General features: G+C 39.2%; 1 protein-coding gene across 4 annotated transcripts in view; it reads left to right on the top strand.

Moving 5' to 3' along the window:
- The window catches only part of SLC22A15 (solute carrier family 22 member 15), an 88,966-nt gene that overhangs the window by 17,866 nt on the left and 43,925 nt on the right, over positions 1-27,175 (top strand). For all 4 annotated transcript variants that reach the window (XR_001885032.1, XM_017869800.1, XM_017869801.1 and 1 more), the window contains exons 3-4: positions 25,035-25,167; positions 26,415-26,579. Coding sequence is in view for 3 of the 4 variants with exons in the window: in XM_017869800.1 (XP_017725289.1) it covers positions 25,035-25,167; positions 26,415-26,579 (298 nt within the window). In the remaining variant the exon portion in view is untranslated. The remainder of the gene's footprint in view (positions 1-25,034; positions 25,168-26,414; positions 26,580-27,175) is intronic.

Genomic DNA, 27,175 nt, shown 5'->3' on the forward strand with positions numbered 1-27,175 from the left:
GCCACCACTCCTAACCTATTAAAATAACAAGCAGCTTTGTTTAATGATTATGATATGCCAGAGATTGTGATATATGTAAAATTTAATTATCAAAGTAATTCTATGAGATAGGAATCATTTCCCCCATTTTACAGATTAAAAAAATGGAGATCCCTTGAGGTCAGTGTTAGCTAATAATGGCAGAGCTGAGATTTGAAGCTAAATTTGTCTTCACTCAGAAGCCTATGCTCTTAATTATAGTGCTTTTAGGAGTGTATCCAATCCAAATTGGCATGTACATTTCTTAGGTTCTTTTGGTGAGTAATTATAGCCAAATTATTGTAATTTTTAAAACATTTTTTATTTGGAAATAATTTCAAATGAAAAAAATTGTGAGAATAGTGCAAAGAATCCCCTTATCTCTTTTAGTTTCATCTATTGTTACTAGTTTGCCTCATTAGCATTATCATTGTCTGTTTTTTCCTAAGCCATTTGAAAGTTGCATATATTAGTGTTCTTTTATGCCCAGATACTTCAGCATGTATTTCCTAAAAATAGGATGTTCTCTTCATAACCACACTACAGTTATCAATGTCAAGAAATTCAACATTGATACTATAGTTTTATTTAAACTATACCTAGTTGTATGCCATCCATACCTAATTTGTCAGTTAACCCAATGACATTCTTGATAGCATTGTATTTTCCTCTCATGTATTGAATCCAATTCAGAATCACATATGACATTTAGTTTTACAGTTCTTTAGTATCTTTTGACCTTCAGCCTTTTTTTCTTTTATAACACTCATATTATATTAAAGCATCTATACCTCTTCTCTTTTTCAAAATAAGAATGTTCTTCATTTTGGATCTGTCTGATGATTCCTCATTTGGGTTGGTTTTGCATCCCAAGTCAGAATAGTACATAAATAATGTATCCCTCTCAGGGTATCACATCAAAAGACAATATATCCTTCTGCCCTTAGTGGTGATGTTAATTTTGATTAGCCATTCCAGGTATTGTCTGATATTCTCCCCGTCCCTGCCAGTTACTATCTTTTCTTCATTTCCAGGAATAGAGAACTATGGGGAATCACTTTCAGGTTATATTAATTTGCTGTTTCTTATTGCTGCAACCTCTGTCTCCTATGTTCAAGCAATTCTCCTGCCTCACCCTCCCAAGTAGCTGGGATTACAGGCGCCTGCCACCGTGCCCTGCTAATTTTTGTCTTTTGATAGAGACAAGGTTTCACCATGTTGGCCAGGCTGGTCTCGAACTCCTGACCTCAGGTGATCTCCCCTCCATAGCCTCCCAAAGTGCTGGGATTATAGGTGTGAGCTACTGTACCTGGCCCAAAATGGTTATTTCTTAACTCCAGCACTTTCATCACATTTACTAGCTTGCGTACTTTCTACTGTAAGCGAGAGCCCTTTCTTCTCCCTTGTCTGTCTGTCTCTGTGCCTATTTGCCTATATATTTATCAACCATATGTATATACTCTTGGATTCCTATTCTTTTCAATGATTTGTAATTTATTACAACTCTGAATTATTTTGGAACTAAAATTTTTCCTAATTTACCAGTGGGAACCTCTTCAAGCTGCCTCTTGTGTCCTTTTATTTTTAATTAAAATTTTCATTTTGAAATAATTGTGGGTTTACATGCAGTTGCAAGAAATAATACAGAGAAATTTTGTGTACCCTTTACCTAGTTTCCCCCAATGGAGAAAACCATAGTATAATACCATAACTGAAATATTGACACTGACACTGCTAAGACACAAAACATTTCCATCACCACAAGGATCCTTCATGGCCCTTTAGAGTCACACCCACTTTCCTCCCATCCCTTACCCTTTTCTTAATCACTAGTAACCACTAATCTGCCCTCTTATACTGTGAGTTTTTCGTGTTAAGGATGTTGTAAAAATGGAATCATGTTGTAGAAGCCTTTTGAGATTGGCTTTTTTTATTCAGCATAATTATCTGCAGATTCGTCTAGGCTTAGTTTTATTACTGTGGTTATATAAGGAGATTTGGAAGGGGATAGATTGCCGCTTTATCTTGTTCAAAAAGTATTTTCGTTATTCCAGTTCCTTTGCCTTTCCATATAAATTTTAGAATAATTTTGTCTATATCTACCAACAAATATTTTTGACATTTTGATAGAAGTTGTGTTAAACCTGCATATAAATTTGGGGAGAATCAATGTTTTTACTATGCTGAGTCTTCTAATACATCAACACTATGTGTTATTTTGAGTGTCTTTGATTTCTTTCATCAATGTTTCATATCTTTAGTATGCAAACCCTGAACATGTTTTATTAGATTCACATCTAAATATTTGTTTTTCTTTTTTTTGAGGGATTGTAAATGGTATTGTATTTTAAATTTCTGTTTCTACATGTTTATTGCTAGTATAGATAAATATTATACAATTAATTTTTGTATGTTAATCTTGTATCCTTTGATCTTAATCTTGTGTTGTTTCTTTTTGGGAAATTTTTAAATTATGAATTTAATTTCTTTAATAGTTATAAGGTGATTCAAATGATATATTTTGTATTGTATGAGTTGTGTGCTTTGTGCTTTTCAAGGAGTTAGTCCATTTCATCTAAGTTGTTGCTTATTAATTCTAGGTGCTTTTTGAAGATTCTTTGGGATTTTCTTGACAGTCATATAAAAAGTAAGGACAGTTTTATTTTTTTTCCATTTCCAATCTGTATGCCTTTTGTTTCCTTATTGCTCTGGCTAGAATGTCTAGCACTGTGTTGAATAAAATGGTAGGAGTGGACATCCTTGCCTTGATTCTGGTCTTAGGAGGGATGCACTCAATCTTTCACCATTAAGTGCAGTGTTAGCTATAGGGTTTTATAGATGCTCTTTATCGAATCAAGGAAGTTTCCTATAATTCCAATTTTTTTATGCCAATACCATGCTGTTTTGGTTACTATAGCTCTGTAGCATAATTTGAATTCAAATAATATGATTGCTCCAGGTTTTTTGTTGTTGTTGTTGTTGCTCAGGATGGCTTTGGCTATTCTGGGTCTTTGGTGATTCCATATAAATTTTAGAATGATTTTTTTCTGTTTCTGTGGAGATGTCATTGGTATTTTGATAGAAATAGCATTGAATCTGTAGATTGTTTTGGGTAGTATGGACATTTTAACAATATTGATTCTTCCAGTCCATTAACATGAAATATCTTTCCATTTTTTTGTGTCCTCTTCAATTTCTTGCATCAATATTTTGTAGTTTTCACTGTAGAGATCTTTCACTTCTTTGGAGAGGTTTATTTTTAAGTATTTTATTTTATTTGTAGCTTCTGTAAATGGGATTACTTTCTTGATTTCTTTTTCAGATTGTTCACTGTTAGCATATAGAAATGCCCCTGATTTTATATGTTCATTTTGTATCCTGCAAGTTTACTGAATTTGTTTCTATTCTAATAATTCTTTGGTGGAATCTTTAGTTTTTTTTCAGATCATATCATCTGCAAACGAGGGTAATTTGACTTCTTCCTTTCCAATTTGGATGCCCTTTATTTCTTTCTCTTGTCTGATTGCTCTAGCTAGGACTAACAGTACTAAGTTGAATAATAGGGGTGAAAATGCACATCCTTGTCTTGTTCTAGATCTTAGAGGGAAGACTTTCAGTTTTTCTCTGTCCAGTATGATACTAGCTGTGGGTCTGTCATATATGGCTTTTATTATTTTGAGGCATGTTCCTTCTATACCCAGTTTTTTGCAGATTTTTATGAAGGATGTTGAATTTTATCAAATGCTTTTTCCGCATAAATTGAAATGATTGTATGGTTTTTGTTCTTCATTCTGATGATATGATGTATCACATTGATTTGCATATGTTGAACCATCCTTGCATTCCTGGGATGAATCCCACTTGGTCATGACGGATGTTTTAATGTGTTGTTGAATTTGGTTTTCTAGTATTTTGTTGAGAATTTTTGCATCAAAATTCATCAGAGATATTGGCCTGTAGGTTTTCTTTTTTTTGATGTGTCTTTGTCTGGTTTTGGTATAAGGGTAATACTGGCCTCGAAGAATCATTTTGGAAGTAGAATCAGCTCTCCTCCTCTATTTTTTGGAGTAGTTTGAGTAGGATTGATATTAGTTCTTCTTTAAATATTTGGTAGAATTCAACAGTAAAGCCAATGGGTCTCTGGTGTTTCTTTTCTGGGAGACTTTTTATTATGACTTTGATCTTGTTACTTATTGATCTATTTAGGTTTTGGAGTTCTTCCTGGCTCAATCTTGAAAGGTTGTATGTGTCTAGGAATTTATCCATTTCTTCTAGATTTTCCAACTTATTGGCATATAGTTGGTCATAGTAGCCTGTAATGATCCTTTGAATTTCTGTCATATCAGTTGTAATGTCCCCTTTTTCATCTCTGATTTTATTTATTTGGGTCTTCTCTCTTTTTTTCTTAGTTTAGCTAAAGGTTTATTGATTTTTATCTTTTCAAAGAAACAACTTTTCGTTTTGTTGATCTTCTGTACTTTTTAAAAAATTTCAAGTTCATTTATTTCTTCTCTGATCTTTATTATTTCTTTTCTTCTACTAATTTTGGGTTTGGTTTGCTCTTGCTTTCCAATTCTTTAATCTGCATCATTAGGTTATTTATTTGAAGTTTTTCTACTGTTTTGATGTAGATGCTTATTGCAATAAACTTTCTTCTTAGTACTGCTGTATTCCATGGGTTTTGATATATTGTATGTCCATTTTCATTTGTTTCAAGGAATTTTTAAATTTTCTTCTTAATTTCTTCTTTGACCCACTGGTCAATTCGGAAGCATATTGTTTCATTTCCTTATGTTTGTATCATTTTCAAAGTCCCACCTGTTATTGATTTCTAGTTTTGTTCCATTGTGGTTGGAGAAGATATTTGAAATGATTTTAATATTTTGAAAATTGTTTTTTCCTTTTGTTTTGAGACGGAGTCTCACTCCATCACCCAGGCTGGAGGGCAGTGGTGTGATCTTGGCTCACTGCAACCTCTGCCTCCCGGGTCCAAGTGATTCTCCTGTCTCAGCCTCCTGAGTAGCTGGGACTACAGGTGTGTGCCACCACGCCTGGCTAATTTTTTCTATTTTTTAGTAGAGATGGGGTTTCACTGTGTTAGCCAGGATGGTCTTGATCTCCTGACCTCGTGATCCACCCGCCTTGGCCTCCCAAAGTGTTGGGATTACAGGCGTGAGCCACCGTACCCGGCTATTTTTGAAATTTTTAAGACTTGTTTTGTGGCTAACATATGGCCTATCTTTGAACATGATCCATTTGCTGAGGAGAAGAATGGAAGAATGTATATTCTGCAGCTATTGGATGAAATATTTTGTGAATATTTATTTGGTCTATAATGCAGGTCCATTTGATCTATAGTGCAGATTAAGTCTAATGTTTGTTGATTTTTCTCTCTGGATGACCTATCCAGTGCTGAAAGTGACGTGCTGAAGCTTCCAGCAACTATTGTATTGGGGTTTATCTCTCTTTTTAGCCATAATAATATTTGCTTCATATATTTGGGTGGTCCAGTGTTGGGTGCATTATATTTTAGTTCTTTTTTTTTTTCTCCTGGAGACAGAGTCGTGCTCTGTCACCCAGGCTGGAGTACAGTGGCATGATCTCATCTTACTGCATCCTCCACCTCCTTGGTTCAATTAATTCTCACGCCTCAGCCTTCCGAGTAGCTGGGACTACAGGTGTGTGCTACCATGCCCAGCTCGTTTTTTGTATTTTAGTAGAAATGGTGTTTCATGGGGTTGCTCAGGCTAGTCTTGAACTCTAGAGCTCAGGCAGTCTGCCCGCCTCCACTCACCAAAGTGCTAAGATTACAGGCATGTACCATCGCATCTGGCCTATATTATTAATTCATATATCCACTTGCTGAATTGACCCCTTTGTTATTATATAATTATCTTCTTTGTTTCTTTTTATAATTTTTATCTTGGAACCTATTTTGTCTGACATACATATAGCTACTCCTGCCCTTTTTTGGTTTTCATTGGCATGGAATATCTTTTTCCATCCCTTTATTGTCACTTTATTTTCAGTCTATGTGTATCTTTATAGGTGAAGTGTTTTTCTTATAGGCAACAGATCATTGGGTCTTGGTTTTTTAATCCATTCAGCCATTCTGTATCTTTTGATTGGAGTTTAGTCCATTTACATTCAATATTATTGTTGATAATTAAGGACTTACTACTGCCCTTTTGTTATTTGTTTTCTGGTTGTATTGTGGTTTTCTCTTCCTTCCCTTTTTCTTTTTTGTGAAAGTGATTTTCTCTGGTGGTATATTTTAATGTCTTGCTGAAATTTTTCATTTATCTGTTGTAGGCTTTTTTATTTTAGGTTACCATGAAGCTTACAAATGACATCTTATAACCCATTATTCTAAATGGATGACAACTTAACTCTGCAAAAACAAGCAAACAAAGAGAAAACTAATAAAAAGTCAACACTTCAGCTTCATCCCCTTGCTTTTTAACTTTCTGTTGATTCTATTTATAACTTCTTATACTGTCTATCTCTTACAAAGTTGTTGTAGTTACTGTTTTTGATTGGCTCATCTCTTAGTCTCCCTACTCAAGGTATGCAAGTTTATATACCACAATTACAATGTTATAATATTCTGTATCTGTCTGTGTATTACCAGTGAGTTTTGTACCTTCATGTAATTTCTTATTGCTCATTAATGTCCTTTTTTTTCAGATTGAAGAACTCCCTTTAGCATTTCTTGTAGGACAGGTCTGGTGTTGACAAAATCCCTCAGCTTTTGTCTGGGAATGTCATTATTTCTCTTTCATGTTTCAAGGATACTTTTACTGGATATACTAGTCTAGGATAAAAGTCTTTTTCCCTCAGCAGTTTAAATATATCATATCTTTCTCTCCTGGTCTGTTAGGTTTCTACTGAGAAATTTGCTGCCAGACATACTGGAGCTCCTTTGTATATAATTTTTTTTCTTTTCTCTTGCTGCTTTTAGAATCATTTCTTTATCCTTGACCTTTGAGAGTTTGATTATTAAACGTCTGGAAGTAGTCTTATTTGAGTTAAATGTACTTGGTGTTCTGTAACCTTCTTGTACTTGACTATAGATATCTTTCTCTCTAGATTCGGAAAGTTCTGTTTTTATCTCTTTGAATAAACTTTCTATCCCGAGGTCTTTCTCTTCTTCTTCTTTAAGGGCAATAACTCTTTATATTTGCCCCTTTGAAGCTATTTTCTAGATCCTGTAGGCATGCTTTATTATTTTTTAATTCTTTTTTCTTTTGACTCCTGTGACTGTGTATTTTCAATGGCCTGTCTTTAAGCTCATTAATTCTTTCTTCTGCTCGATCAGTTCTGCTCTTGAGAGATTCTGGTGCATTCTTCATTTTGTCAGTAAAAATTTTCAGTTCCAGAATGTTTGCTTGATTCCTTTCATTTCAATCTCTTTGTTAGATTAATCTGATAGGATTCTGAATTCTTTTTCTGAGTTATCTTGGATTTCATTGAGCTTTCTCAAAACAGCTATTTTTGAATTCTTTCTGAAAGGTCACGTATCTCTGTCACTCCAGAATTGGTCACTGGTGCCTTATTTAGTTTGTTTGATGAGGTCATGTCTTCCTGGATGGTCTTGATGCCTGTGGATGTTTGTTGATGCCTGAACATTGAAGAGTTAGGTACTTATTCTAATCTTCATAGTCTGGGCTTGTTTGTACACGTCTTTCTTGAGAAGGCTTTGAAAATATTCAAAAGTAATTGAGTGCTGTGATCTAAGTTTTTGGTCACTGCACCCATAAGTGCATTAGACAGCACCTCAAGCCTAGTAGCACTGTTACTCTTACAAGCTCGTAGAAATACCACCTTGGTGGTCTTGGTTAAGATCTGGGAGAATTTCCTGGATTACCAGGCAGAGCCTCTTGTTCTCTTCCCTTACTGTTTTCCAAACAGACAGCCTGTCTCCATGCTGAGCTCCCTGGAGTTAGGGGAGGGGTGACATAAGCACTCTTTTGGCCACTACCACTGGGACTGTACTGGGTCACACATGAAGTCAGCATAGTACTAGGTCCCGTCCAAGGCCTGTGACAACTATTTCCTGGCTACTGCTGATGTTTATTCAAGGCCCAAGGGCTCTTTAGTCGGTGGGTGATTACTCCTGCTAGGACTTGATCTTTTCCCTTAAGAGCAGCAGGTTCCCTTCTGGACCAGGTTGGGTCTGGAAATGCCATCCAGGCGGTAGGGACTGAGATCAGGGCCTTTAAAAATCTGCTTCACGCTTTGTTTTACTGGGGCTGAGCTGGTGCCCAGGTTGCAAGACAAAGTCCCCTTTACTTTTTCCTCTCCTTTCGAGCCTTTGCCCATGGGCAACACTGCCCCAGGCCTGTGGCAACTATTGCCTGGCTACCACTGATGTTTATTCAAGGCCCAGGGGCTCTTTACTTAGCGAGTGGTGAGCTGACAGGCATGGGTCTTTTCTTTCAGGGGAGTGGGTCCCCTTCTGTCCCAGGATGGGTCTAGAAATGCCATGTAGGAGCCAAGGCCTGTAGTCAGGGACTTTAAGAGTTGGCTCGGTTCTTTATTTTACTGTGGCTGAGCTTTTGAACATTTTATATCTTATAACCCCAAGTTATAAGATAAAGTCCTTTGCCTCTCCTTTCTTCTAGCAAAGGAGTCTCTCCCCATGGCAACCACAGCTGGGAATGTGCTGGATCACACCTGAAGCCAACATAAAACTGGGTTTTGTCCAAGGCTCGTGGTGACTGCTGCCTGCCTACCACTGATATTTATTCTATTCAAGGCCTAAGGGCTGTTTAATCAGCAGGTAGTAAATTCTGCCAGGATTGGGTCCTTCCTTTCAGGGCAGCAGGTTCCCTTCTGGCCCGGGGTTGGTCTAGAAATGTCATCCAGGAGTTATGGCCTGGAATGGGGACATCAGGACTCTGCTTGATGCTTTATTTTACTGTGGCTGAGCTGGTATGCAAATTGCAAGACAAAGCCCTCTTTACTCACTCTTCCCTCTCTTCCTGGAGCTGTGAGCTGTGCTGCCTGGGATTGAAGAAGGGGCAGTACAGGCACTCCCTTGGCTACCCAGCCTGGTGTCTCACTGGATCATGTGCATCCCGAGTCCACTGACTCTGAGCCCATCCTAGCCCAGGAAGTGCAGTCTAGGCCACAAGGACTAGTTTATTGAAGACCCCAGAGCTCTTTAGCTTGCAGTGGTGGGGCTAGCCAGAACTCAGGTTCTGGCCGCTGGAATGGGCAACTCCTCTCTGGCTAGGGCTCATCTAAATGCTTCTTCTGTGGGCACCAGCTGAATTCTGCCCTGTGTTGCTTTGTGGTGTGAAGGGCCTCACTGAGTTCTAATGCAAAGTTCCATTATCACTGTGCTGTCTGCTTTCCAAGCACACAGATTCTCTCTTCCTGTGCCATGTGGTATTTCTGTGGGATGGGGGAAGGGTAGTGTCAGCAATTCAAGATTGTCTTTCCTACCTTCTTCAGTGCCTCTTTCCTTGATGCAATGTTAAAACCAGGTACTGTGATCAGTCCTAATTTTTGTTTCGTAAGGTCCTTTTGAAACTCGCCCAATTATCCCAAAGAGCTGATGTTTATGGTTTCTTTTGAATGAACATAGAAATTGATCCTCTATTCTTAAAACTTGAGAAAGTTATGTTTGTCTTATCGGAGTTCCTTCCTCGGGTAACTGAACTTTAGGCCTCCCAGATATTATCAAGGAACTGTGACTCAGCAGGTCACTGCATCTGGACAGTGAAAGGCCAGACCCCTCATTTATCAGGACTGCTTCCTTACCTCTCCCTAATTTCTGTTTTCCTGCATGTAGCTACATTACTTCCTTGTTATGTAAGTCCCCAGTTTCAGTTGGTCAGGGAGACAGATTCGAGACTGATCTACCATCTCTTTGGCTGCAGCACCCAAAAAAAGCCTTCTTCCCTGGCAATACTTGTTGTCTCAGTGATTGGCTTTCTGTATGGCAAGCAGCAGGACCTAGAGAAAGACCCTGGTGTTTTGGTAACACTTTCTTGTGTGGATAATTGTTCAATTTGGTGTTCCTGTGTGGAGGATGATTGCTGGAGGGTTCTAGTTGGTCATCTTGCTCTTCTTCCTCCCCATTCCAATATTTTGAGAATTTTATTATGAATGTATATTGAATTTTGTGAAATACTTTTCTATATCGGTTGCAATGACTGTGTAATTTTCTTCTTTTCTTGTAATATGATGGATTACAGAGATTGTTTTCAAATATTGAACCAGCCTTGCATCTCTGGGTAGTATATGCTTCTTTTATATATTGCTGATTTCTATTTGCTAATGTTTTGATAAGGATTATTGCTTCTGTATTTGTGAGGAGTATTGCTCTGTAGTTTTCTTTTTTGGGACTATCTTTGGTTTTGGTATCAGAGTAATATTAGCTTTATAAAATGAATTGAAAAGTGTTCCCTTCTTTTATATTTTATGGAAGAGATTGTGTAGAGTTAGTATTAATTCCTTAAGCCTTTGGTAGAATTCTCCAGTGAAATTATCTGGGTCTATAGATTTCCTTTTGGGGAGTTTTAAAATTATGAATTCAATTTTCTTAATAGTTATAGGGCTCTTTTGTCAAATGGTCTATTTTGTATTGGATAAGTTGTGGTAGTTTGTACTTTTCCAGGAATTGGTCCATTTTATCTAAGTTGTCAAATCTATGTGTGTAGAATTGTTCATAGTATTACCTTATCATTGTTTTGATATTTTCAGGGTCTGAAATTATATATCTTCTTTTATTACCTGATATTGGACATTTGTGTCTTTTTTTCTTGTTTAATTACTTCTCAGTCATTATAGAGATTTGTCAATATTATTGATCTTTTAAAAGAACCAGTATTTTGTTTCATTGATTTTTCTCTACTGTTTTCAGTTTTAAATTTTATTGGTTTCTGTTCTTATCTTTAGTGGGAAGAATAAGGAAAAACCTGCCTCCTTAGTCTTCTTGGAAGTGGGAGTCCTCTTGTATGCTTCTGATATGCCTATCAGAAATTTTTGGCATAACAAGATATTCCAAGTTCATCTTGTACCTCGCACCCCCGAAACATGAAATTAGTCATTTCTGCGAAAAGCCCTAGTTTTACTTAGGATCTCCATAGAATTTTGAAATGGGTGAGAACTATAGGTCTGCTCTCCAATAAATCTATTACTACATTATAATGAAAGCAAATCCCAGACTAAATTCTGCCACATATACAATATATACATTTATTAACTAAATTCTTATAAACAAAGTATCAGATAAAAAACTGTCTTGCAGGCTTGAGAAGTCCTAGCTTTTTAGTCTCCTAGATATTTTGAACACTGCTTCCATGATAGGTCACTATAGGTGACCTATAGTTACCTATAGTGTAATTTTCCATAGGCATGGTACTGATACCACCACTCCTACTCCCAACCTCCACTCCTCAGCCAGCACTGGGGAAAAGGAAGCTTCCAGAGTTCATATTGGCTCAGGACCAAGGAGGGGTTTTAACTGAGAGCATAACCCTGTAGGTAGAGTACCTACACATTGGATTATCTCACAAATTCCTGCAAGGGTGGGGAGTACCCTTAATATATTGACATAATCCAGGTATCTTGAATGCCTTTAATTTCACCAGTGTTAGCCCACTTTTGGTATTTGTTATTTCTAGTCAATAGGCCACTATTTTAATCAAGAATAAGCAAAGCACCCATTTTTGACAACCCCTTTTTGTAGCTTCTTCTGGAGAATGGGCTTTCTGAAGAGGACAGCTGACCACCAATGGACAATGCAATCTTGATGAGAATGCTTGTAGTACCAGGGTGAGAGCTTGACCTAAGCAACATTTATGCAGAATATCCCACTGTATGTATGCTAATCTAAAATTAGGAACCCTTTTAGATATTTCCAGAGGGGATACCATTATTAACAAGTGTTCACTGAGCAACTACTACCTGCCTTATGTTAGAGAAGGCTTGCTATAAGGAGAGAGAGCTCTTAGACCCTGCACTCCAGGACAACAGGGATAGGGTAAGCTAGTCCCCACTGTATCTCCTTTGCTGACTTCTAAGACCTCACAATAAACAGTGCCCGACTGAAGGCGGAAGACAAAAGGAAGGTTAAATTAGTCAAAGGGAACCCAGGGAGCTACTACTCCCAAGATAAAGAGTGTTAGAAACAGGAGAAATTGAATGAAACAGCTTCCTTGGTAAGTGCTGAAGATCTTTAAAGCAGCTCTCAGAGGAAAAGAATTAAGGGCTGAGATAGCCTTCACCTTATCACCTGTGATAGTAGCTACATCTTTTTCTTCCTGTTACCTGTATCTTAGCCCACTGGGGTGCATCTGTGAATCGCTGTCTCGCTTGCTATCTGTCTTTGTCAGTCTGTATCTCTGTGTCTCCTCCCTCCCTCCTTTCCTTCTCTTCTTCCCACCTTCTGTCCTTATTGCTCTCTCTTGTCTCTGTCATTTTGTCCATATGTCTGTTTCTGCTTGTTCCCATGTCTCTTCATCTCAGTCTGTCTGTATTTACCTCTCTGTTTCTGTTTCTCTTTCTGTGTCCGTTGCATTCACTCTCTCTCTTGCCTTTCCCTGTGTCTGTCTTTATCATTTCTGCCCCATTTGCCTTTCTGCTTCTGTTTCTCACCCTCCGTTCCTCACCCTGTCTCCCTCCCTCTTCCTGTATTATTCATCTGTCCTCTTTCTCATTCTCATCATGTGTAGCCACTGAGATGCTTAGACTTGGATGTATATATTATTATCCACCTTGATTATAGTTATTCATAATTATACATTTCTAAATACTTGGTACTTTCTTCCCATGATATAGAGGCACACATTATATTCCTGATTCCACCAGGGTGTCAAACAATTATCCACCCTCAGAGGTTTATTCCAAGGTACAAATTACCTGTGCAAATGGTGACCCTCAGTTTCCAGCAGGTGCTCCACTATGTATCCAGAACAACATGGGGAGCAGAGCATGGGCTGTCCCTGCTGTACGGTTAGATGAGATCCCCATAATGTCACCCATGGCACCTCCACCCTCCCTCAGGGCTCTTTGGGAACTCTGGGGTCATGATTTGGGATGAATTATCTTTTAAGCATTCCAGATGCTGAACTGGCTGCTTCAGACTGAGTGGGTTCGTGGTGTTTTGCAAGGGTGGCCATGGCCTGCCTACTCTTTGATGGAGGAGTACAGGTGACATCGCTGACCCACACAGCAGGACAGAACTCCACAACCTCCATGGGATCCTCAGCTATGACAAGATCATTCCATACTTTGTACTGAGTTTGTGGGTGAGAAGATAAGTTTATACAAGGTCTGGTAGGTATAGGAGAGAGGGAAGAGGCAGCTATCCACTTTTTAAAAATGCACTCTGGGATGGGAGTCTGTCTGCCAGAGGCCTTCCATAGATGCTGTGTATTTAGTCCTACCAACAACCCCACTCTATTAGTGAAATAACAGATGAAGAGAATTTAAAGAATGTTCCCTAAATCATACACCTAATAAGCTGCTACTCTGGAATTTGGTGAGCTCATATTCTTTCCACTTCAGTGATTTTCAAGCTTTTTTAATAAACAAAAAAGAATAGAAGCCTTTAGTTTTAAATGGTATCTTAGTTGGCATTTCAGTATTTAGAAGACCTAGATACTTTGCTGTTGTCATTCCTGAGGAGTAGGGTCCAGGGCCTCAGCACCTCTGCTACCACCAGCCATTTGTGGCAGCCCCAGAAACATGTCCATGAGAACAGGGTGAAGATTGACTCTGCCTGGGCCATGTGGCTCACTGGCAGTGAAGGGACAGGAAGAGCCAATAGGAGTATGCCTTGGCAGATTTGAGAATAGTTAGCACAGTGACCGTGGGGAGATAGTATGGGGCATGAAATAGGATTTGAGGTTAGCACAGTGACCATGGGGAGATAGTGTATGGGGCACGAAATAGCAACCTAAAGGAAGAAACTGAGGCACAAAATATAATTTTAAAGAGTTTCTTTGAGCCAGGGTGAGGACAGCTGCCCAGGAAACACTTCCCACTTACGGTCAGAAGTGCCCTTTTCGATCTTTGTTGCAAGTAATCTTTTAAAGGCAAAAAGAGGAAAACGGAGTGGGTGGATACAAGGTTGTTTGTTAGGAGTTTTCATTAGTTTGCATAAATAACATTGATCAGCAATTGGCTGTATATTGTTGAACTATAGAGTAGGGGTTATGGTGTCCAGTGTGCAGCATTGTGAGGTTAATGTATAGCTACCAGTGCTGTCAATCTAGAGTCCACATAGCAAGCAGCTTCAAGAGATGCTACTTGGCTCAAGGGGAGATGGGGACATGACTGCTGCTTCATTCCAATGCCTCTCTGGGCCCAATAATTTAGGGAGGGCTCACATTCCTCATATAAAAAGTTTAATTTCTTTCCCAACACATTGGACTGAAAGCTAAATAAGATGCTCGCAGTCACGTGCTCGCGAGTGCTTTGGACAGAGTGAATTCTAGGGGAGAAGGGAAAGCAATAATATTAGCCTGCTAATTAAAAAGGGAAGAAGACATGGGCTCAGAGTAGCTGGGTGACCTCCTCAGTGCCCCACAGTTAGTAAACAAGCCTGGCCACTGTGGCATGGGCCAGCAGCAGGAAGGAGGCCAGGCAGGCAGCCCATCTGTGAGTGGTGTCAGCATCTGCCTTCTACAAGGCGATGTGACCTGGGGCGTGTGTGTCAGACTCATGAGAAGCCTGGCCAGTATTCCACCCCCACAAAACCCGCTCAAGTACGGTAGAAGTAATAATGATTACATTAAGCTTTCTTGCTGGTCAAGCTCAAATAAATGTACATGTTTCCTAATAGAACAAAAAATAACAAAGGAGAATTAAATAGAATGGACAATAGTTAAGTCATATGCTATCAGCAGTTCACTGTATTCTCAGAGCCCCGCAACCACCTGCCGCAGTGACATTCACCATGTCTCTCCTCTCTGAATAGATTCAGGGAGACCTAACAAAGGCCTCTTCTGTTTCACATGTTTAACACAGAATCTCTTGTTTTTCCTGAAGTCTTTTATATTGAGGTACCAATGAAGTGTCTGTGCTCTGTGCCCCCATCCCACCTTTCCGAGTGTGAATTATATGTGAGTTCACGCACTGTACTTCTGCTTTGTGCTTTAGAGCCTGGTCTGGGTGCTGTTCTGAATGCTGGTGTGGTATAGGTGGCTTGAAAGTTTCCTGCTGCTGCTTTCAAACAAAATGATAAGAATCAATGGAGAGACAGCAGCAGAATGGAGAATAACGTGAATGGTGATCAAGGGGCAGCCAAGGCCAGCAGCACCAGGCAGCATGTTGGCATCAGTCACTCTTTAGCTGGTGTCCTTGAGGAGCCACTAGTCTCTGCACTGCGTTGAGTTCATCCTTATTACGGTGAAGTGCAGTGCCAAACTAAACCTTCCACTTAATTTCTTAGCATTAAATCAATTTCAGTGACTTCGCTAGACTCTCACTTGCCCCTGCAAATCTCTAAAGGGGTACTGAAACTGGCACCTAAACATGTCACTAAGTTGGTGAATATCCTTAATATATAATCTGTCGTGTATAGGTAATATTTGGTTCATATTGAAATAATCTTGTCTGAAATCAAAGTTAAAGAACAAATACGAAGTCCTGTTAACCCATCACATAAAATTTGGAAGATAATTATTAAGAGAGATTCTACGAAACTGTATAGTTTAAAGATACTGTGTTAAAACACACATTTTAAACGTCCACCCTGCACCTTATTACACTTGTGTCAGGCCTTGCAGAAGTTTCTTTAGAAGGGTTTTTGGGAAGGGCAAATGAAAGGTTAGGTAGATGTGATTAACTTGGTATTTAATACAAAACTCTAATCTAGGAGTCTTGACTGTTCTAAAATGAGCTAATAGCTATTGGAGCAAATTTATGTAGCAAATTGCTGTCTGCTGTATTCAGATTATTCCCTGAGCTCTGACTCATTCAGAAAGCACCAAATATCACGGAGACACACAATTATCATGCTTAATTAATGTTTGCAACCAAAAAGTGTAAGGTTGGAATTCTTAATATCACTGTGGATATTGAAGAGCTGAAATTGACTGGCTGTTATCTTGAGATTAATATATTTTCCCCAAGCCATACCCTGGGGTCAAAAGACAGAGTATTAAAACTATTTGAAAAATTCACTGCAATTAATTGCTTTAGGGGCTAATTTTTTTTTAATGTCTTGCTTCCTTACGCCTGTACTACTGATCGTTATAGCCTGCACACTTCGCCCATGAAGTGGTAATTCAGAGTGACAACTACATTGAAATGAAGCAAGTTAGTTAATCACCATGAAACTGTTCCTGAAATACCCTGTCCAAGTACTCCCTAGTCACAGGAGGTCTCTGATTACCTGATTTTCTCCTGAAGTTAGATTTTCATGTACAGAGTTGTAATTATTTTTATGTTAAATACGGGCCAGGGAAGGGCTAAAGTTTGGTTGGAATTGTTATCAGAGCCGTTCAGAATTTTTCACAGGAGACCATAGCAGTTCTCTGATTGTGTAGAGCCTTCATGGATTTGCTGCAGGGGTCCTAGGAAGCTGCTGTTGGCTTCATCCCTGCAACCTTGAAATACTGACAAGCTGGGAGTCTGGGTAGGGCCGTGGCAGTTATAATATGACTTGGTTTTCATCAACGCACGACCTCCAGCAACAAGAGGCTCAATCAAGAGGCACGTGCCCAGTCTTGTTTGCCCATTTTGGTTGACCTGCCTGGACAGCCAGGGTGACCTGCCCTTTGTCTTCCTTTTCTTTGTGAGTAGGTGGGCTATGCCCCGAACAGTCATGTGGTGTGTCCTCCTTTCAGAGAAGGCTTCTTTGGGACTAGTGAACTATGTGGGGCCCTGAACAAGTCTGCCTTTTAAAAGGGATACAGCAGCCAGCTGAGGGGCTAGGTACCACTCTCTAACCTGCCATAGCCCCTGCCTGTCTTGCAGGTTCCTTGATAGGCTGTGAATCATCCATGGCACATTTCTTATCCTTGCATGATTGTATATGCTTCTCTCAGTGGGGATATTTGTGGACCAAATAAAGTGCTTTCAAGGACTAAAGATAAAACCAAAGTATTCTAGCTCCTCTCAGATTGGCTATAAGAAGAAGGGAAACCCCTCAAATTCTAAATCTATCTACACTCCTTTTCAAGAGAATGGCATTGGGTGACTCCAAGGAAATGATTACCAATTAGGTAGTTCCCTGTATGGCCATAAACTCACAACCTGATGCTTGAAGTCATGACCTAGAGATATTGTGTGTGAAGATGCCTATAAGACAATGGCACTTACTGTTCTTACATAAATAATTCAGCAAATATTTAATTAGTGCTGACAGACACTGTAAGGTTACCACGGGGGATACAAATATACTCTTAAGAAGCTCACAGCATCATAGGGGAGAGACAGATGGACACACTTCACCATGCATTATCGTAAAGCAAAAATAGGGTGATGTGGCAGAAAGGAGAGAGTGGTAAGCTCCGCTAGGGTAAGTCAGATGAGACTTAAGGTGTGTCATGGAGAATGAGTAGTTCACGGGGGAGGAGGTAGAGGTGCACGTGGGGAGTGGGGAGAGGAGGGCACAGTGCGTACTGAGAGTGGTCTTTTTGGCAGGTGTCATGCTTCATGGCAAAAGTGGAATGAAAAATCTGTTTGCTTTTCTTTGGGTAACCATACCCTTACCTAGACTTCTGCAGGACAGTGGTCCTACATTATTCATCTGTGGGTGATGCAGAGTCAGTCACCCGCCCTGAGCCAAAACAAGGAGGGCAAGAAAGGGCAAAGCCCACTTGGGAGAGGGAAATGACCCACTGCTTGTAAAAGCTTGGTGTAAATGATTTTTTATTTACCATTCACTTCTCCCTTCATTAGAGTGATTTGTGGTTATAGCATGTTTTTCAACTATTATTCCATGAAATGTCACTATAAATTAGAAGAAGAAATAAAAAACCTACATTAGGCTATTTAGGTCACAGGAGAAAACTGAAACAGACAAATTTATCACATTTGTAGAGCCTAGGAGAAGCTGCTTAGAGGAGAAGCTGCATATGTGTCCCAGTGCTCGGAGTCAGTATGATAGAGGTCCTTCTTGCTCTTTGGTCTTCCTGATATTCATCATCAACTTAAGAAACATCTCCTAGTTCATGGATTAGCCTGGGCAACAAAACAAGACCTTGTCTCTTAAAAAGAAAAAAAAGAAACATCTCCTGATCTCTGTGCTCTAATATAGTAGGGAAGGATAATAATAACAGCACAGGGCTATTCGGTGGAGGAAGGAAAAGAAAGAAACCTGGAGATGGCTTGTTTGTGTCATATGGGTACACCAGGATGTCAGGCAGTAAGTGTAAATGATACAAGTCAATTGAAAAATGGAAACTTATTAGGTATTTATGTTTAAAACGCACACTGTGGAGTAAGATACACCCTGAAACAACAGATCAGCCAAATGTGAAAATAACCACTTTGGAAGTTGATTTTAAAACACATTATAGGTAGTCCTCAACTCAGGGTGGCTCAACCTGTGATTTTTTGACTTTATGATGGTGCAAAAGTGTTAAGTATTCAGTGGAAACTGTACTTCTGGTTTTGAATTTTGGTCATTTCCTGGGCTAGTAACAAGTGTGGGAGGATCCTCTTTCATGATGCTGGGCAGCGCCCCATCAGCAGCAGCTCCCAGTCAGCCACGTGACCTTGAGGGCAAACAAGATATTATTCTCTGCAGTGCTCTCCTGTATTCAATAAATTACGTGAGGTAGTCAGCACTTTATTATAAAGTCAGCTTTGTGTTAGATGACTTGGTCCAACTGTAGGATAATGTGTTTGGAGCACATTTAATGTAGGCTATGAGTATGAGGTTCAGTAGGTTAGATGCATTAAATGCATTTTCAACTTACAGTATTTTCAACTTACCATGGGGGCTGGGCAGCCCTATCTTAAGTCAAGGGGCGTCTATATTCTCTTCTTCCTCACCCCCAGCCTTCTCCCTGTTGTTCCCCAAGCACACAGGGCATAACCCTCACTTCATGCTCGACATGCAACCTTCCTTTTCTTCCTTCCCCCTCCTTTCTAGTGACATCTGATTCTGTTACCCTGTCTACGTCAAAAGGACCCCTTATTTCTAGTATTCCGTCTAGTACTCCGTTGACTTTTTCCATAGCTTCCTGAATGGAACACATGCTGAGGGTGAAAAAATAGAAAGTCTTTAGCCAATATATTGTAATTTACATACCACAGGCTGGCTGATGGGGATTAGGGGAGAGTATTATGTGAAAGTTGGTTGGTTATTAATTATCTGGTTATAAGGTATGGCAGCCTTCCTCTTTGACATATCTTTGATATACATTGTTTCATTACACAGATGTTAATTTTGTTTTGGGGATTATATAAGCATGTGGTCCATTTTAAAGCAATATTTTGTTTTTTCAGATTATATTTGTATTTCAGGAAAATGATTTATTTGATTTGTGACATGTCCATAAAGCTTAAGGTTTTACGATTTTAAGAGAGGTGCTAAAGATACATTTGATTGCTTCCTTTGAAATTTGTCTTTAAGCTTCACTCAGTCTGTGGTTGGCCTAATACATCCTAGTGGCTTCAAATAATACCTGTTCGTGGATGACTCACACCAGATCTCACCTCTGAATTCCAGGCATCTATATCCTGCATGAATCCTTTCTCTTCTGGAAGTCTGTGGTTTCGGCCTGCATGGTTGTAATGGCCTTTGATGGATCTTCCCACTCCCATGCTTGCTACCTCCATTCTGTTCTCTGTATTGCAGCTAAAGCAACTTTTCTTGATGTACACCAGTACTTTATCCCTTTTCAGGACGTGCCATTTATTCTCAGCATTTAAGCAGTAAGAATATAAATACCAAAAAAAGAAACCTCCAAATGTTTCATTAGTACCCAGCCAAGAGTGTCTCTGTCTCAACCCCCTTCACTTCTGTTCACCTAGCTTTTTTCCTCTTTAGGAACTGGAAGGCACCGCATAGCCCTGGCTCTGTGCTCATGCCTGTATTTGCCATATTTATGTTCCTTTCATCTTTTATATTAGAGGCACCTACTATTGGTTCTGCCCCCAGTTGTGCCTGATTTTCTCTCAGGTCCTCTTTAGATGAGCAAATGATTATACGAGTGCTTGTAGTGCTGTGCCCCTCAAATCCTTTTTGAAAATAGAGTATATTGAATGCTCAACTCAATTTAGTGCATAAGAACAAAAATACAGATGCTGGTTATAAAACAGAAGTAGATGTAAGTCAACCTGACAGACTGAAAATTTTGTCTTTATAGTCTTCCTTTTCTGTTAATGTATGGGAAAAGAAAAGTAGATTTCCTGCTTTTTTCAATTTGCAAATGATTTTCAATTTGAAATACCTTAACGTAAAAAAAAAACATTCTTTCTGTGGCTTTAGAATTTGGATTGTTATTAACAAAAAATAATAGGAAATTCATTACCTTAATAATCTCTAGTCAACAGGGTTTGAATGACTTATAAATTAGTGATTTTTAAAATCTAAAGACTCATAAAAACACATTTCTTGAGATCCACACTTATCATATTTAGGTTTATTACAGTTTAGCTTAAAATGGCCTGGTAATATCCTGGTTTGGGTTTTACCCTAGTACTAAGTATTGACCAAAGGGGGAAGAAAATGAGCTAGCAATTGAGTCTTGTCTGGTGAGTGAGCTCCTTCGAAAACTTTAAGTATAGATTATGCCAATACATTTTCTAAATACTGTAGGGATCAATATCCTAGTTTATCTTGTCTGGGCTTTGACAAAATAAAACTCCTTAGATCACACAGTAGGTATGTGATCAATATATCAACAATACTTGAAAAGTTTTTAAAATTGGACAAAACAAAACGTTTAAACCAAGATCTCACATGTTGGGAGATGAAGGATGTGGAGGGCTGGTTATCAACCCATTGTTCTGAATCTGTGAGTTGGCATCCCTGTGTCAGCCATCCCCAGTTCACCAGGATCTGTCAGGGAGATCTGGGTTCCAGCTTCACATTCTCTAATTTGCTTTTGAAAATCTGTCTTTCCATTTTCTATCAGTTCCTGCATGTATTCCAAGAGTAATAGAGAGATGCATGACCCCAACCAGCATTGACATGAAGAAAAATTACTAGCAGTTACTTTGACACTTGGAAATGGCAGCCTGAGAATCAGAATTTGGAATTTGCTGCTCAAACATCCCTTGGGCTACTTCCTCCTAAACTTCCACAAAAGTTGACAGCTATCCACTTATAAGGATAGTATTGCACCCTTTTCCATGGATTTGAGAAGTTCAGCAAATGAGGCAACAGAATAGTTGATTATGGAGTTTTCAAATTGGCCATTTTTCAGTGATTAAACACAAAACAGATCAGTTTTGTGTTTAATCAATAAAACAGGCCAAGATCAATATCTTGGCCATGTAAACAGACTAGCAAAACTTGAGGTGCAGGTTAATGAAGACTAAAGTTGCAGGCCAGATTTTAAAAGCATGAAAACACCAAAACAAACACTAAGAACATAAAAAAAAAGCCAGTGTTTGAATTTCAAGGTATTAAGAACAAGTACAATTAAGCTGTGTATATTGGCCATTGTAAAAGAAGGAATCTCCCTGTGACAGATACAGTCCTGTCTTTTCTAGGGCAACCTGATATCTCATACTGATCTGTTTTTAGACCTGGTGAAATGTTACTGTAGGCATTCCTCATGAGTCGAAAATTCTACCACAGAACTATCCATGTTACAAAATAAATTCTTTTTTTACAAAACAAAATTTTTTCTTTAAATACTGCAGCTCTTTTAGTCTTTTATATGAAACTTTCTTTCTCTTTTCTTTTTCTTCTTTTTCTTTCTTTTCTTTCTCTCTCTCTCTCTCCTTCTTTCTCTCTTTTCTTCTCTCTTTACTTCTTTCCTTTTCTTCTCTCCTCTTCTCTTCCATCCCGCCCCTCCCCTCCCCTCCCCTCTTCTCTCATCTCTTTTGACAGGGTCTCTGTTGTCCAGGCTGGAGTGCAGTGCCACGATAATGGCTCACTGTAGCCTCAACCTCCCAGGCTCAATCAGTTCTCCCACCTCAGCCTCCAGAGAAGCTGGGACTACAGGTGTGCACCACCACACCCAGCTAATTTTTATGTGTTTTGTATAGACCTAGTTTCACCATGTTGCCTGGGCTGCTCTTGAACCCCTGGGCTCAAGCAGTCCACCGGCCTCAGCTTCCCAAAGTGCTGGGATACAGGTGTAGCCTCTGCACCCAGCCTGTATCTGTAATTTCATAAACCTTCATAACCTCTCCCATGAGCTCCACTCCCAGCCTGATGCCTGCTTGACATCTCTACTTAGATGTTTTATAGGCATGCTCTGTCTGAGCTTGTTCACACAGAACTCTTGAATTCCCACCGTGTACCTAACACCTCTTGCACCCTTCTCTATCTCGATAAATGTCACAACCACCCAGAAAGTAGCTAAAATGAACAACTTAGGTGACTCTTCCTTTCCTTTCTACTCCTACATCATCACAACATCTGACAGTCCTGCCTTCAAAATACATCCCAAGTCCATTCAGTTCTCTCCATCACCACTGTTTCCACCTTCATCTAAGCCATCATTATCTCCTAAACGATTACTGTAACTCCCCTGCTTCCACTCTTTCCTATCATATTGCATTCTCATAAAGTGGCCAGAGTGATCTTTGGAAACATAAACCCAGTAATTCAATATTCGTTCTTTGCACTAGAATAGAATCTCTCAGCTCCTTACCTTGGCCTGACCCTGCATGACCTGATGCTCACCTGCTTCGCTGGCCTAATTTCATGCTACCTCCACTAGAGATACACTGGTGTGTTTTCACCTGGGGCCACTGCAATTATTCTCATATTCCCCAAAGAGTTTTTTTGTGGTTGGTTACTTGTCATCATCCAGGTCACAAATGTCACCTCCCGCAAGAATCCTCCCCTGAACCACCTATTTAAAGTGACTCCCTCCAGTCCCAGCTACTTGGGAGGCTGAGGCAAGAAGATTGCTTGAGGCTGGGGGGTCAAGGCTGCAATGAGCTGTGATGGCACCACAGCACTCCAGCCTGAGCAACAGAGCGAAATGCTGCCAAAAAAGAAAAGAAAAAAAAGAAAGAAAAAGTAAATCCAAGAAGGGCTAGGAAAGCCAGCTAATCTACCTTGTTAAGAATTGCATGTGAAGAATGGAATTCAGAAGTAAAGCACACATTAGTGAGGGGACATTATTCTCATCGGTTTTTCCCAATTCCTGAGTCTTTTTGGTGGGTGGTTTTGAATAGAGATGTCCAGAAGTTGTCTTGTCAAGACCTTTATCAATCCAGTCTTACAAGACTAGGAGGAAAGGAGAGAAGTTAGATGTACTTTGAGCCATGAGGACTGGTTGTGGAAGCATCAGAAGGGAGTGATCTGAAAGGTGGAGAGAGCAACTGAGGATTCTTTCTTACAAGTTCTTGAGGAGGAGGGACCCTTCACACACCTATCATTACTGACTCTAGTGAAGGGGACCAGGAAGAGGAAGGATGAGTGGTCTCTTGGTTCTCTGAGGTTATTCTGTGACATGGGTTCACTTTTATTCTTATAACCAAATATCATCTTTAACACATCACTAGACAAGACTTGAGATAGTGGTGTTTTAAGCAGAGAATGGTAACTTTCTCTTTAAGTTCCTAGGTTTCCCTAAAGTAGAAGATACTAAAGGAGTTTCTTTTGTCATAAATATATGTGATATAAAATTTACCATTTTAATCACATTTAAGTGTATAGTTTCAGATGCATTACATACATTCACATAGTTGTGTAACCATTACCACTATTCATCTGCAGGATGTTTTCAACATTCCAAACTGAAACTCTGTTCCATTACACAATAATTCCCTGTTCCTCGCTCCTTCTGGCCCCTGGTAACTACCATTCTGTTTTCTGTCTGTATGAAGTTGACTGTTCCAGGTACCTCATGTAAATAGAATCATGCTATATTTGTGTTTCTGTGTCTGGCTTATTTCATACAGCATAATGTCTTCAGAGTATAGGTTGTAGCATGAATCAGAATTTTGTTCCTTTTTATTTTTTAATTTTATTGGCATAATAATTATATTTATGAGCTACATGGTGATGTTTTAATACATACAATATATAGTGATCAAATCAGAGTAATTAGCGTTTCTATTATCTCAAATATTTATCATTTGTTTGTATTGGGAACATTTGATATCCTCCTTCTAGCTATCTGAAGCTATATATTGTTGTTAGCTATAGTCATCCTCCAGTGATATGGACACTAGAACCTATTCCTTCTATCTAGCTGTAATTTTGTATCCTTTAACAAATCTCTGCCTGTTCTCTCATTCCTCTTAAAGCTGAGGAATATTCCACTGTACGTGTACACCACATTTTGTTTATTCATTCATCCGTCGATAGACACAGGTTGTTTCCACCTGTAGCTATTGCAGATACAGCTGCTATGAACATGAGTGCACAAATATCTCTTCACGTCCCTGCTTTTAGTTCTTTTGGGAATATGCGTGGAAATGGAATTGCCAGATCATATGGTAATTCTGTGTTTAATCTTTTTGAGGAAAAATACTCAAGGGATTTTAAACTCACAAGCCTATTGGACAAAAAGTTCATGTATTTATTGTTTCATATATGTCATATAGTGTATTAGGCATCAGAGAATGGAAATAAATGGGACAAGGCTCCTCTCAAGAAACACAGAGCCTTAGGATGAGGGACATAGTCAATAGATGCATAAGTAATTAGCTATTATACCCTGTGTTCAATTCTGTAATAAGGTATGTATAGAGTACTATGGGAGTGCATCATAATAATAGTGATTTCTAGTGTTTCTGAAGATAAAATCTCATTGGATGTTGTCTGAGATAGACAAATTCTGCTGAATTCTGGTTAATAGTGGATCATGCAGTATAGAAGTTCTGGTGCACAAGTTTTTGTTGCACATTTGGTTTTTTAATAGCTAACTCAATCCTACATGTCTCTCTTTTGTTTTATCTTCCTCTAGTGGTTTTTAATTGCCAACAGATCCTACAAAGTCAGTGCAGCAAGCTCTTTTTTCTTCAGTGGTGTATTTGTTGGAGTTATCTCTTTTGGTCAGCTTTCAGATCGCTTCGGAAGGAAAAAAGTCTATCTCACAGGTAATCTATTAGAGTATTCGTAAACTGTATGAGAGGGCTTATTTCTCTAAGATTCTTAGGGAAATAATAAGGGGACTGTTTCCTTAAGGTTCTCCAGGAATTGGGATATGGACAGAGAACTGATCTTTATTACCCTGGCAAGAGGCCAAACTGCAGCTCAAGTTGCTTCTGGCCAGGCACTTTTAAGTTACTAGCCCACCTAGTTAAAGTCAGATATTTGTGTTATAAACCTTTCATAGGTGATGGTGCTTTCTGCAAACCCCCAATTTTAGTTGATGCCATGTTTGCTAAGGAGAGAAGTAAGAGACTGTGACAGTGTACTAGGCCCATTTCCTTATATCTCTCTGTGTTGATTCATTTCAAATGAGCCCTACAGAACTTGGCCTAGTGCTCTTGACAAGCTGAGTATGAGCAAGGATTTTTCATTTTCCAGCATTATTGTGAATAATTGAAAACTGTCTATGATTGACAGAAACCATGTAATAAAGTAAACCTTGTGTTTTTTTAAAAAAATAGTTTCCAAGAGAAGCTGTTAAAAAAAAAAAAACAGCTGGCCAGGCACGGTGGCTTACGCCTGTAATCCCAGTACTTTGGGAGACTGAGGTGGTTAGATCACAAGGTCAGGAGATCGAGACCATCCTGGCTAACACGGTGAAACCCCATCTCTACTAAAAAATACAAAAAAATAAAATTAACCAGGCGAGGTGGCGGGTGCCTGTAGTCCCAGCTACTTGGGAGGCTGAGGCAGGAGAATGGTGTGAACCCATGAGGTGGATGGACCTTGCAGTGAGCCAAGATCGCGCCACTGCACTCCAGCCTGGGCAACAGAGTGAGTCTCCATCTCAAAANGGAGACTGAGGTGGTTAGATCACAAGGTCAGGAGATCGAGACCATCCTGGCTAACACGGTGAAACCCCATCTCTACTAAAAAATACAAAAAAATAAAAATTAACCAGGCGAGGTGGCGGGTGCCTGTAGTCCCAGCTACTTGGGAGGCTGAGGCAGGAGAATGGTGTGAACCCATGAGGTGGATGGACCTTGCAGTGAGCCAAGATCGCGCCACTGCACTCCAGCCTGGGCAACAGAGTGAGTCTCCATCTCAAAAAAAAAAAAAAAAAAAAAAAAAAAACCAGCTCAGAAAATTTAAGTTTACAAGCGTTTATTTTACAAGCTAATGAATATAATTTATTACTTTGATCAAATGCTATTTTGCCTCTGGATTATTGAATATTGTTCTCTCTTTCTAGGTTTTGCTCTTGACATCTTATTTGCAATTGCAAATGGGTTTTCCCCCTCATATGAGTTCTTTGCAATAACTCGCTTCCTGGTGGGCATGATGAATGGAGGGATGTCGCTGGTGGCCTTTGTCTTGCTTAATGAATGTGTGGGCACCGCCTACTGGGCACTTGCAGGTACTACTTAAATCATGCAGCTCTGGACTGGGTGAGCAGCTCCAGAAAATCTTATAGGAACCCAGTTTAATCCTAGAGTCTGGAAATGTATTTGGACTTGAGGTACTTCGTCCAACTATTAGATTTGCTTTTCTGAGTTGGTTCTGTATGACCCTGAACAAGTCATTTTATTAATATTCCTCTGCAGACACTCTCCCTGGGGGCCTGCTTCACATGTGAGCTTGCCACCCGCCTCATGGACTGCATACAGATTACTGTGGAGAGTATTGATTTCCTCAGAAGGACACCAGCAGCTTTTTACAACTTAAACTGAAAAATAGTTCAGACATAGGATATACTAGAAACTCCTTTCTTACAGCCTTCTTATTCTAATTTATTAAATCTTTGTTTCACCTCCCTTTTTTGTTTTTACTGCTCTCAAGTCAACATAGTACTATTGTAGCATTTCTTTATCAATACTTAATTTCCAAAATTGAGACTGTATTCTGAATTATTTTTGACCATCCCATTATTTTCTCAAGAACTACATAGATAGTAAAATAAATGATTTTAATTAAAAGGTTATTTGACTTCAAATATTGTGTCTAAGACTTTAT

The sequence above is a fragment of the Rhinopithecus bieti genome, unplaced genomic scaffold (assembly GCF_001698545.2).
Source record: "Rhinopithecus bieti isolate Rb0 unplaced genomic scaffold, ASM169854v2 scaffold_3040, whole genome shotgun sequence".
Taxonomy (NCBI): Eukaryota; Metazoa; Chordata; class Mammalia; order Primates; family Cercopithecidae; genus Rhinopithecus; species Rhinopithecus bieti.